The sequence below is a fragment of the Pholis gunnellus genome, assembly GCF_910591455.1.
Source record: "Pholis gunnellus genome assembly, chromosome: 11".
Lineage (NCBI taxonomy): Eukaryota > Metazoa > Chordata > Actinopteri > Perciformes > Pholidae > Pholis > Pholis gunnellus.
In genome coordinates, this window is record NC_136538.1 from 18,682,545 (window position 1) to 18,696,345 (window position 13,801).

The 13,801-nt window shown below is 43.4% G+C and overlaps 1 protein-coding gene across 1 annotated transcript in view; it reads right to left on the reverse strand.

Annotated features, from left to right (window-relative positions):
• Window positions 1–13,801, reverse strand: part of lrpprc (leucine-rich pentatricopeptide repeat containing) — a 48,696-nt gene that overhangs the window by 5,957 nt on the left and 28,938 nt on the right. Inside the window, exons 26-34 of the mRNA XM_079169466.1 lie at window positions 9,667–9,735; window positions 9,478–9,568; window positions 8,767–8,909; window positions 6,886–7,009; window positions 6,212–6,338; window positions 3,224–3,312; window positions 2,921–3,125; window positions 1,131–1,258; window positions 882–997 (exon numbers count right to left, since the gene is read on the reverse strand). Of these exons, the coding sequence (XP_079025592.1) occupies window positions 882–997; window positions 1,131–1,258; window positions 2,921–3,125; window positions 3,224–3,312; window positions 6,212–6,338; window positions 6,886–7,009; window positions 8,767–8,909; window positions 9,478–9,568; window positions 9,667–9,735 (1,092 nt within the window). The remainder of the gene's footprint in view (window positions 1–881; window positions 998–1,130; window positions 1,259–2,920; window positions 3,126–3,223; window positions 3,313–6,211; window positions 6,339–6,885; window positions 7,010–8,766; window positions 8,910–9,477; window positions 9,569–9,666; window positions 9,736–13,801) is intronic.

Genomic DNA, 13,801 nt, shown 5'->3' on the forward strand with positions numbered 1-13,801 from the left:
TGGCTTTCTCTTGAGTTTCTTGATCTCTTTTGCTTCTTCGTCATCTGCATCCTTCCCCTCGTCTCTCACCCATCTCGCTTATTCATATTCATGTCCCCAGGCTCAATGCAAAGTCATTGAGCTGTAATGTATGAACTGTGTTAAATAAGTGAAGTGGTAGGAGGCCAATTTCAGACCACCAGACTCATCGGTAGAATGTGGGGAAGAACTTCCTGACGCAGATGTGAGGCTGGATGAATAAGTCAACGTCTCCATCATCACTTGGGTCTGACAACCGGACGAAGGCATCACCAGCTCCCTTGTTGATTTTTTTTTTTTTTTTCAGATTTTAATTACTTTGATGTAGTAATTTAAAATGTAGTCAAGAGTGAGACACTCAAATAAAGTAGTGCGCACTGGGACAAAATGCGCCTGATGATTTAAAATTTAGTTTAAGTGGTCACAAAAAGGGTTATGTCCTCATGGTGTGCAGATTCAACCTAAATAAAGAGTAGTACCGCCACTTGGTCATCTCAACTACATGTTTCACTCGAGCAGATTGTTATATTTTGGCAACAATTCTACTTCATTCAGAGGCGACCCTCATCTCCTCTCCTCTTCACACAAAGACAAAATGGAGAGGAATAAATGCAAGTGTGACGAGAAACAGTCTGACCTGAAAAACGTGGATTTCTTCACTTCGTGTTTAAATAGTGATGAAGAGAAGTGAGCGACAAGCAGCAAGTAATGCATCTTCATGAATTTGCATGACTGCCGGTCAATTTCCCTCCAGTAGGAATAAAAGTGTATCTCAACTCAGCCTCTGTGGAACACCACCGAATACATCTGGAAACACACGCAGGCGAACACACACACACACACACACACTCACTCATACTCACAGCCAACATGAACTTGGCGTCCTCGACTTTGTCCATATCCAGCAGCTGGAGGAAGAGGTCTGAAGCTGGTCTGTAGCAGGCAAAATGGTTGGCTAGCCGCTCTGCCATCGCACTCACTGCAACACAGCATGAACAATCAACGGTCAGTGGTTTTATTATGCATTGTTTTAGGACTGGATTGCATTTATTCTTACTGTCATTCTTAGTATTTCTCTCTACATACATGTACGCATTGAGTGTGTGTCTTACATTTGTCTAAAGCTTTGTCGTTGTCATCTTCCAACACCTTCCTGAAGACGAAGGACATACTGGGGTTTGTGCTGTTTGGACTCGTGAAGACCGCCTCCAACGACTCCACTGCTGATTCCAAGTCACCACTAAGGAGTGAGAGGGAGGAATAAAGATTTAGTTCATTAGAGGAGATCAAAACAACACATGTACATGTTTAATCTTCAAAGAGATACAAAGAAAATGGGCACATTTCTTCCTGTATTGGTGCTGAATACTCATTGGATGTAAATCCATTTTGGTCTTTTATGCCAGAGATACTGGGCTGGGAGCAAAACAATAAAACCAGTGATCAGCCAAACCATAATCAAGCCCTTTAAGTGTGATTTCACCATTTGGGGGCAAAACATAGTGATGCGATATATTATGAGAAACTGATCAGATTCAAGAATAATATGAAATACTGTTTTTAGACTTTTGTAATTTGATTTTTTTCCTCCCACTAAGTGCAGACCAACTCTTTCTTCCACTGATGCTCACACACACACACACACACACACACTCACACACACACTGCGACATGGTTTTCTGCTGAGGTTGCCTCAACCAAACAAAGCCTGCACACTAAAGCGCTACAAATCTAAAACAACTCAATCTGGCAACCCCACCTCGCTAACACTTTACGCTCCCTGCTCCCTCCCCACCCGTCAGCAGTCGTAATGAATATTTAACATACAGGGTGTGTGTGTGTGTGTGCGTCTCTGTGTTTGTATATGTGAGACCATCCGGCGGTGGGGGGAACATATCTACGCTGATCGTTGCGACTGGGACCGTCTGAATAATTCAGCGGGGGGCCCCTCTAAATGTGGCGCTCCGCTTTCCGGGCCTGCTTTGCTTTTCCGCCCCGGCTCTTAACCAGTCAGCTCGACTCAGATACAGCGGGGACGCGCGTGTCAGAGACGCTCAGAGCGCAGCTCCTGGAGGTCAGGGTTCAAGCTGACAGGCCCGCGCTGCGATGGCCAATCGGGCGTGAGACCGTCTTGCTGTTCTTCACTTCCTGCTGTCCCTGCGAGATGGCACGGCGACGGCGCCTGCTCGAGCTGGGGGACAGCGCTAATGCGGCAAGTAGCGCAATGAAAGTTTGATGCACAATGTGCTTTGTATATTTGTCCTCTGTTGTTTGAGAAGCGACAAAGCAGAAGTGGAGGATGGGCGTTTTCATGACATTAAAAGGAACCCATGAATAATCCTATTACGCCTGTGTTTCCTATTTGTACTCTACGCCCCGCTCGCCCTGTAAGCTTTTACTTTAAGAGTGTGTCAACATGGGTCTTGTCACACTCTGCTGCTGGTGTTGCATTAAACTGTTTATCTCTGTGTGCGGCTCAGTAATACCAACAGAGTTACAAAATAGTATAAAACACTTCACACAGGATTGCAAATTGCGTCCGGAATTTAAATAATATTGTTTTGTTCGTGCAACATGCAGCCCTGCCCATCTACAGGGATTTGTTTTCCTGTTTGGTGTCTGCATGCACTCTATTTGACTGTACGTATAGAGGTGATAAGACGACCACTTTCTCGAAACGTCACAGTTAAGGAAATATCTTAACAGTCGCAAGTGTCTAGATGTGACTTATACACGACATAAATCACGAGTTAAAGCCCCTTTGTGTCGACCTGTATGTGAGGATGTTTCAAATTACTCTGGTGGCTCAGTTTTAGCGTGTACAGAAATAAGACAAATCGTAACAGAAAGGTAAAAGTCCAAAACACAAGTTCAGCGATCACATCGCCATATATGCGCTTACTTCTTGATGTGTGCGAGGGCCGTGTTGTTGACAAACACCATGCTGGACAGGTTGAGGGTCGTGCCGAGGTCCTTGATCCGTGACTCCACTTCCTGGATCCCCGCCACGTCGCCATTGCTACCCAGGGCCTGAACCAGTCTGGTGATGGAGAGCTGCGAGGGCACGTGGTTCACCTGCAGCATAGACTTCAGCTTCTCCAGAGCCTCTGTGGAGGAGGGCAAGAGGTGAGTCTGTCTGTCTGTGTGTGTGTGTGTGTGTGAAATAAGCATGCATGTGTGTTTACGCACACGTCTTGTTTCTCACCTTTAGACTGGCCTTTCTTGCTGTGTGTGATGATGAGCAGACTGCTGGCGATATCACTCAGCTGGAAGCCGGGCACACGAGACGCAGCACTGAGAGAAACACACAAGTATGTTCTTGGTTTGGTGTCTTTTGACCGTAAGCTTGCGCTTCCAATGACAAATCAAACTACAGTATAGAGATAATGATCACAACTGTGGAGCAACGTTGGCCAATAAGACATTTATTGTGAAGAGGATTTTGCCATGCAGCGAGTATACTGAGGTTAGGAATGTACGGCCTATAATGGAATCACATTGCGATGGAAAAATACATGCACAATAATTTTATCTGAATTGAAAATAACAAGCGCATAGTAACTTACATTTCTCAGAAAATGTGATTATTTGCACTAAAGTTTTTAATTAAAAGTATTTAATTCACACAAAAGTATACAAAACAATGTAGTTATTTCACATTGATTTATTTATTTATTGAACTACCAGAAAGCGTACTATATCGTGATATATGTTGGTATTGAGATATTAAGTGACTGATGAATGACAGAAAACAGCTGTTCTTTGTGTTTAGTGCTAATTAGCGAACTTCAGCATGCTGAAACACTAAACATCATCGTGGTAACATTGTCCGTTGAGCGGGTCCAAACACAGAGCTGCTCTCATATGTGCTATTATTGTGTAGAAAGTAATCCCATGTAGGATTGACCTTTATGATGCAAAAATCCATACATGCGTTTGGTGAAACGTCTGACCCGGATAGACTGTGAACAGCTTTTATAAAGTCCATTACTTCTAACGTTAGAGCCGCTACTGTACTCTAACCATAAACATCTCTTCTATATCACTTATGCGGCATCACATTCAGAAAATCGTTAGACTTTACACAGACGGGGTGCATAAACACATGAGCTGAAAGACAGAAGACGGACAGAACAATGGGAACAAATGTGATTGACCGCAAGTCTGAGCCTCTTGTAAAGCGCTTGCTGTAAACCAGAAAATAATACAGACATCAAACAGTTGATTACTTCCCGCTGAGCCGCTGCATGTGTGCGTTTGTATATCTGTCTGTGGATTTATGTGGGAGGATGACGCCAGGACGGGGCTGTATTGAGGCCTCCGACTTTCCCCTCCATTCGCTGTCCTTTTCAGCCCTCCTCCTTTTCATTTCTTTGCCACTAAAACCTCAATCAAGCTTGCCTCTCGTCTTTTTTTTTTTTTCTCCCCTTCTTTAAATTGTTATTATAGCCCTGCAACTAGATTAATCCGTCCGCTCAATTGAGCATCAGGCCGGCAATCCTTATCACCGCTGTGACACCGGGCCAAGCAGCATCCCGGCAGCCGCTGTGACAGGGTCACGGCGGAGATTGGAGCGGTAACCGGGTCGCCGACGGATTGTACGTGGAGCCCCAAGCAGTGGGGTCAGAATTATTCTTATCGGGTGGGAGAAAATCTCTAGAGGCCGTCTCGCACTCACCTTTCCCCCCCCCCACAAACACACACACTCTCACTCGCCTTCTCCTTCGAGGGGTATTGTGCTTCAGCCAATGAATCCAACATTCACCCCTTCCTCTCTCTCTCTCTCTCATCATCACTCTCTCCCAATCCCTTAATCTCACCATAAGCGCCCCGCTGCTCAATTCTGTACAGATTACCCCAAAATAAACACACGCGCACAGAGAGAATTAATGCCTATAGCGTCTTCATTAACCTCGTACCTGATTAAATCTAGCCCTCCTCGCCTCATACGCTCTTTTTATCGCCTTCCTTTCCTTTCCTCCCCATTTCCATCTTCCCCCGACTTTCCTCTCAGCTCATTTCACTTCTCATTTAGAGTGCAGATAAACGAAGCTTTTATCCAGGCAGGGATGCCGCGATCCAATTCAAACAGAGACTGGAGATGGGTTATCACTTGTATTGCCTCGCGCTTGTTGAAACAGTGGTCTAAAATTGATACGATTATTTCTCATAACATAAGAGAGAGAACCATGTAGAGAGCAGAAAACAGGGAAGAGACTGATAGTGTAATGGATGTTTTTACATGTTCCCCCCCCCCCCATGTCCCTACAAATTAGTAACTGCATCTCTTCTTTCAGTGTATCATGTCATTATATTGTTATATACACTTTTCTTCTTTGTGTTTCCTCTGCAGCGAGAAAGTGATATAAAGACAGGGACAAAAGGAGATGGAGCTAAAGAAAAGGAGATTACCTAAAAAGACAAACGGAGAAGATCAGCTCTGCACTAAGCTCAGATCTCTAATACCTCGGTCTGTTCATCCATTTGTCTCCAGGCTCAAACCCCGATATGGCCCCCGTAACACAACAACACATGATACATTACTAATTGAAAGAAGATTGATGTTTTTGCGCTAAGTCACCCGCTTTCCAGAAAACCAAAATGAATCTATACATCTGAACGTGTGTGTGTGTGTGTGTGTGTGTGTGTGTGTGTGTGTGGGCTTAGTAAGAGCCACTGTTCATATCCACACAATCAGTTTATATTCCTCATGTCTGTCTAAGAGATGGAGTTTTAGCCTGAGGTGACCCGGAGCCACAGGCTGAGGAGACGGGTGAAGTAGCAGAGCATCAACGTAAAATACAACTTGTATTTGTTGTGTTTATAATCAAGATACACTGCTGTGCAGTCTGTCAGCCCTACGGGGGAATATTTCACAATATTTATTCTCATGCATTAACTGGCAAACTGAAAAAGGGATGGTTCCTTGGTATTCAGATGCAGTTGGACATCACAAATTAGAAACCAGGACAAAATGCTAAAAGGTGAAGAAATGAGCAAAACGATGGAGGGCAATGGCTCATGTTTTCCCAGACTGCCAAACCTGATAATCATGGTTTAAACTGCTGAAACATAGTTACATATACTGTTTATGACAGTAGAACTTGGAATAAATAGTAATGTGTTTCCGTTTTGCCAGGCTTTACCAAAACGTGTCATTTTTCAGTGCAGAATGAGATGTTAAGGCACTCACATGTCTTTGACTGCCATGGCATCCTCAATGGCTCCCTCGGCCAACAGGGCGCGGATCAGTAGATCGTAAGGGGCGGGGCCTAATGCCACACCCTTTTTATCGGCATCCTTTACCATCTTATAGGCTTCTGTAGACGGCGAGAACAAGACAAAGAAAGAAAACGAGTCAGAGGTTGGACAGGATCAAGAAAGAGGCTTTTAAGGTGTCAGTATTTTTTAACTGAGGTCGACACCTTTTCCACCTCGGAACTGGGTCGGGATGTGTCCAACAGTTATTTAAACTTTTCAAAACAGGCAATCAAACAATGAACACAGTGTCTGCCGGGGTGCGAAGGTGAGAAGCATGCAGGGTTACACTGTATGTTTCCAAGACAAATTTCCTTCGGGACAATAAAGTCCATCTTATCTTATCACTGTAAATAACTTTGAGGAAAGATTGTCTGAAAGTGTGTGTCCTTATCCCCAAATCTGAATGATAACCTCATCTCAGCCCTCAACATTAGGATATGCATTGGAAATGAATACCTAAAAATACGTCATTATAAACTACACATTAATGTTCACAAATATCTTTATTGAAGCTTCAAATGGAAACTGTACACCTCTCAGACAGGTAAACCTGCTTCTTCTGTGTTTGGTTCAGCTCTGTGTCATGTGGGACCTCCTGCTGCTTACCTTTGGCCTTGCCCTTTTTACAGAGGGCCATCAGACGGGTCTGGTATTCAGTACCACTGTCGGCTGGGGACAGGGTAGTTGCTGTCTTGACCTGCTGTGTGGCGGCAGCTTCTTGGTACCAGCTCTGGAGATGACACACAAAAAAGAAAACAGTGATGAATCTCAAAAGTACAGCTTCATCCAGCGCACACACACACACACACACACACACACACACACACACACACACACACACACACACACACACACACACACACACACACACACACACACACACACACACACACACACACACACGTTCAACTGTAGCAATGAGCTGGTGTGTGTATGCGAGTGTATGAATGCAATAATGCTGGGCAGGCAGGGCAGGGTCCTCTTAAAGCTCAGTCACCCGTGTAGCAGTGAGGGGAGGGGGTTAAGCTGTATTGGCTAGGGGCAAATTAGGTCTGGCACCCCAGGGGCAAAAAGAAAAGCGTGTGTGCGTATGAGAGTGTGTGTGTGTGTGTGTGTGTCGAATCGGCGGAGTCAACTTAAGAGCCCCAGGGAGTCACCAAGTTCATCGCTCCAGGCAACAGCAATCACTTCCTGTCTCATCATGCTTCGGGCTACTGGAGCTCGCTCACATGCAAAAACAAAGCTGAGGAAAAGTGCAGCAATGCAACACAGTAATATTATATTATTTAAACCCGAACTCCCCTCTTGTATGCACATTTTTTTTTTAACACATTCACATCAGGTCCATGTTGTCTCTTTTGGGCAAGAATGCAGTCGAGGCCACGCGCACATATTTAACTAAGAATCCAGCGGCAGCCATATGGTGGCATTTAGCTGCTGGCGAAATTAGTCGGGCATTACAGATTTACAGACAGATCGAGCAGTAATTCCTTTCACCAGCCAGCCGGTCTGATTGACCACACTTCAGATCAGAGCCTCAATCCTGTTTCCTCTGCATGTAATGAACAGAAGCTTAAAGTGGAGCGGGGTGAGGGGGGGGGGGCTGTATGGAGCGAGCAGTTGATAAGAGTCTTTTGGGGGTTAGCTCCTATGATCAGAGGTCGGGGTCAGCTTGCTCTTTGGTGAATCTATGCCGTATGAATATAATTGGAAATGAGACCATTGAATGTCAAATGATGGAGAGCAGCTTCAGTTGTTATAAGCAGTTCCAATGAAGCTCTTGGTCATATCAATACAGGACGATATAGAGTTTATACTAGAGCTACATTAACTTGTACAGAAAACTACATTTAGAGTTAGTTTACTTTAGCTTCTTAATTACATTTCAGTTATTTATGGCTAAATTATTTCATTTCTTTTTCAGCTGCAGTATCTCTTGTGTTTATTTATCAAGGATAACTTTAATATCAAGGTAGGGCAGCAATTTACAATCTATTCAAAGCCTACACAATGACAGAAAATAGTGACAAATGAATATCACAAGTTAGTGTGAAATCTACAAATTGCTTTTCATACAATAAAAGCTCCAAAACGAAAAAAAATAAAAGATATTTGATTTTCAAATCTTCCCATTTGAGAAGCTGGAAACTGATATCTGCCATTTTTTATTTGATAAATATTAATATTAAAGAGACTATCAAAGGATTTAATAAATAACTCCAACCTGTTTAAGCTAAGATATAAGATAAGAAATCTACAAACAGCCACCATTGTGATTTGTATCCAACCATCAGCGCTACATGCTTGTGTGTTATGTTTGACCTCAGGCACTTTCAGAGTCCTCCAGAGCTCTTGGGAACCTCTTTTGCTTTTATCCGCTCTGCTTCCCTCCCCCCTCAGGAACCTCCTGGCAATTATTCTTCTGAATCACAGATCCGTCTGACGAGCGTCACTGGGACGTACATATTATAAAAGCTGGGGTTTTACCTCAGGCACCTCAAAGGGCACCTCCTGGCCGTTATTCTTCAAGACGTCTGCCAGCATACGCAGGGTCCTCTCCCGGGGAATGACGTTCTCCTCCTGCATCTTCGTCCACACTGCTTCTGCCTTCTCCCAGTTGTTCGTCTCCTCTGGAAACAACAAGAAACAACAGCAGAATTAATTAAAGGCGTGTTCTGTAATGTGCTATGAACGCCATGACACACAGACCCATGTGGTTGTATGGTCGGTCCATATTGCTTGTAGCTCATCACTCAGCCTGCACCAGAGAGTCATTTCAGACAAAGCGCTCCATGCTGAGAGGGCAATCAAAGCACTAATCTGATCAACTGACTGACCCTCAACTATGCTGTAATTTAGGAAACACACTAGGTGTGTGCGTGCAGGGAAGTTGGGGTAATGGGTTGACAATCAGCTTTAACACTCCAATCACAACTGTCATCTGCTCTCCACTGCAGCAATCACACCATGTCTTGTGCTCTTACTTCCGACTGATCCTCTCTCTCTCACACACACACACACACACACACACACACACACACACACACACACACACACACACACACACACACACACACACACACACACACACACACACACCCTGGGGCACCTACACACCTACAGGTGGGCAGAAGAGGATGCCGGCGGTAAGTGGGAGGAATAAAAGAACACACAAACGGACAAATGAAAGAGACTTACTGCAGAGCCGAAGGACGTAACTGTACATCTCATCTCTGTCGCACTCAAACAGCTTGGCGGTCATTTCCACCATCTGCTCCAAGGCCTCCATCTATACACACACAAACACAACAATATATATATATATCATTTAAAATAGTTTTTTTATGTGAATTTCTGAGTGTGCATGTGTGTGTGAGAGGGGGTTACCTGGTTGGAAGAAATGCATTTCTCGGCATACCAGTGCAGGCGTCCAGGCCGTGACCTCAACCCAGGGGTCTACGACAAGGCAAAATAACAGTTAAGAATTTCTTTGGAAAGAATCCAGAGAATAGATGAATGACGGTATCAAAAACCTTAGCTGCACTGAACAGCTCCTGGGTGCCACTGCATGAAACCTACGTGGGTGTCATGTGAGATGTGTTGAGTCTCTCAGCCCGAGAGCAATCCCACTTTGTTCCCAGATCTCAAGCGATTAACTTATTATTAAGGAGAGAAATGACGGCTAAATCCATGACAATAAGGTCCAAGTTGTGCGTTAAATCCAGCCTGGAGACCTAAATCACAGTACAATCAATATGAAAAATAAGCTAAGTAACCATTAATGCATTATTCACGGAGTAAATGCCTATTGATCCATAAAACCCATCCAGCCTAAAAGGGATTTTAAATATTGCTATTAGTTGATGTACACCAATTATATTCTAGAATCAATAGATGGATGTATCGTTGTGTAAAGAAATGAACTGTCTGCCGAATAAGTGATTGTACTTTCATGTGAGGGCAGAAGACTGATGTATTTATCTTTAACTGTAAAAAGAAATGTGAAATGAATCTTTAGTGGACTTACAGTATATAGTACATACAAGCTGCATCAATACACAGAAAACACAATACACCAAAACGTGTTCAGGGGAGTCTGATACATGCATCAGAGCTGCAGAGTAGGGCTGCAACTAAACATTATTTTCATTTTCATTTAGTCTGTTGGTTATTTTCCCGCTGAATAATCAATCCTTTAGCTTATCAAATGTCAGACACTGGTGAAAACATCTATTAAAAGTTCCCAGAGACCAAGGTGACATCTTCAAATTGCTTGTTTTGTTCAACAAACAGTCCAAAAGATATTCAATTTACAAAATGTTGTTTTCATCCAAACCATCTTTTCCACACACTTACACATGCATAAACGCACAATCACCACTGATTTTACTGATAAGAACATCTCATCATTGTCTAAGTTGATTTTGCTATTATCATCTTGTCAAGGCTTCAGAGCCAGGTCATGACAACAATTATATAAAAAAGAGCAGTATATTCATATATTTTAGATGCTCAAACCAGCAAATATTGGGCATTTTTGACTTGAACAATTAACTGATAATCAAAATTGTTGTCAATGAATCTTCTATCCAGACATTGATCCATTAATGGACCAATCGTCAAAAACTGACACATAACTACAAGACGACAGAGAAAACAACCGGAAGAAAAAAACTTCTCAAATACTGAAAACGTTGACATCGGATGGAACAACACATGAATCAGCATGAATGACGGGACTATTGTGGTATTGCATTTACCAAACATCATCATCATCGTTTATTACCGTTATTTTGCGAATCTCTTGCCAATAAAAGCTCACAGGAGATAACGGAAAACAATAGTTTTGATGCAAAATGACACCTTAAAAACAGAACATAGGTTTCAAATATACAGTCCTGAATATTCTTACATTTTTGTGAGATTCGTAGAACATTTAGGCCAACAATGATCTGCAGATAGACAGAGTGAGGGATGTCAAATCAGGGCTGACATAGATTGATCTGCAGGCTCGTGTAGCTGAGATGTAGCCTGATATGTGGAGTGACTAGATGATTATTATCATGGAATAACAGTGATCAGGATTTCATCTGCCTCTTGGGGCTTTGATACAATCTGAATAAGACTAGGATTGAGAAATCTTGCTCTTCGTCGCTCTCTGATAATCCGTAAAAAAAAAAAAAAGAAAGAGAGAAAGAGAGAGAGAGAGAGAGAGAGAAAGAGATCTGCCAGGAAGTTAATCTGAACGGGGATCAACAGCGCTCAATCCCCGCTGGCCTCTTTGATGGGAGCCCATCACACTGTGAGAGGGTGGAGAGTCAAGAAAAGACGGGCTTCATCCCTTTCTCTGACCGTCCCTCACTGCCGTCATCCTTTCTTCTCTCAATCCTCTCAATCCCTCCTCCCTCTTCCTCCAAAGCTCCCCAGCTCCTACTCAGTCCCCCACCCCCCCCTCTGCATCCCTCCATCCTGCCCAGGCAAAGGCATTATGTTCTTACCCAACCAGCCAAAGGGACAAATTAAAATGTGTGGCACTCACTCTCACTCTCTCTCTCAGTCTGTCTAATCTTCTTAGAGACTAAGGCCCACAGTGCAAGTGCTCCATCTTTTTGCCTCCGATTCCCCTTTACTTGGTAAAGTCTTGCGGGCTCAAAGCAGCCGTCTGCACATCTACTCTCAAACACACACACACACACACACACACACACACACACACACACACACACACACACACACACACACACACACACACACACACACACACACACACACACACACACACACACACACACACACACACACTGTGTTTGGGATTTGGAATCCGTCAGGACAAATCTCCCTAATCTGGGCAGAAAACAAAATCCTCAGAAATATAAGAAGGCACATAACTTACACACGCACGGGTGGATCAAAAGAATACAAAGTAGAAACAAACAACAGCACAGACTCTCACTTTCAGAAAGAGACAATGGAAAACCAGGTGGGATTATCAGGACACACACACTCACTCACACACACAAACACACAGCAGAGTGTGTTACAGTCCATCACTCGGCCTCTTTAAAAGTCTTGTGTGACCTTTAGATGCTTCCTTTATTATCCCATGTACACAAAAAGAAACGTATAGAGCCGACCTCGTCTCACCTCCACTTAACAAACCCTCTCCATCTCAATTCCTAATGTTCTAATTCCACTAATCACCTGGCCACTTAGTCCCCACACACACACACACACACACACACACGGCCAAAACCCTCTCCCTAACACAAAAACACGTAATGGCTCACCACTCTTTAGCAATACTACCTAACCTTGACCATCACACACATGCCGCAATAATAGGCCCGGCCACCTGACAATCCTCTACCTAACCGTGACCATTTAGCACAAAATTGGCCACCTTTCTCGATCATTACATTTAATTAGCTGTGATTAATCAGCTGCCAATTATACCAAACACAGCCCAAAGAGAGACACCACTCTGGACCGCTACTTGACGCTCTCTGAGGGGAAGAAAAAAAAAAAATGTATTTGTGTGTTTGAGTGTCTGTGTATGCATATTTGAGTGATAGATATGATTCTAGTGTATTCTGTATCTCAGTCATACAAGTATAATGAGTGACAGTTCAGAAGGGAACTTTCTGTTCGGAGACTTTGTTCTAAACTTCTACGCAGATGAGACTTCTGTCTGATTGTACTCCAAAATAGAGTCTCTTAAGGACCAACTGTTGATTATACTTTAAAGCTGCATCAATCAATATTATTATTTTAACAACGGATAAAATGCCTCCGCTCTACAAAAATAAGAATTTTAGCCACTTTCAGCTTTTTGTTTTGGTTTCCGGCCCCCAGCTTTAGAGATTTGGTTCTCTCTCACCGCTCTCATTTCCAGACGCAGCAGGCAGCTGTTTTTTGGTGAGAAACCTCATGTAAACTAAATGTACTCTCCCTCGTCAGCGCGAAACAGCAGACAGAGAAAGTTAGCCACTAGCTGGTGAACACAGTGGAGAATAAAGTGAATAGCTGACATTACATTCATCAGTTTGCCCAAAACACGACAACTGATTGCCGACGCACTCTCTGCAACAACTTCAGCCAAGTGGTAACATGCTAATGTTGCCTGCACCAAAGTGGCCAAACCATTTTTTATTATAAATGGCCCTCATAGCCTCAGAGCCTCTAAAAGCCTGGCTACAATCCTGAATCTGAACGTGTGTAAATAGAATACCTTTGGTTTCGACTGTGTCGCGTTTATGATATTAAAAAGACAAATAATAACAAAAAGTAACATTCTGACATTTCCCACACTAACCAATGCAGCTACAGGAAGCCATCACAGGTAGAAACGCCTTATAAGGAGATGTGTTTTCTGTTATTGAGGGGGAAAGGAGACAGCAGTGCGTCCATGACAAACTAAAAGCCAACAGATGGGGTTGATGCAGCTGAGCTTTTGTCTCTCTAACCCACATCTCTCACCGACAACATGTACATCTGTGGTCCATTTACAAGGCATCTCCAATCT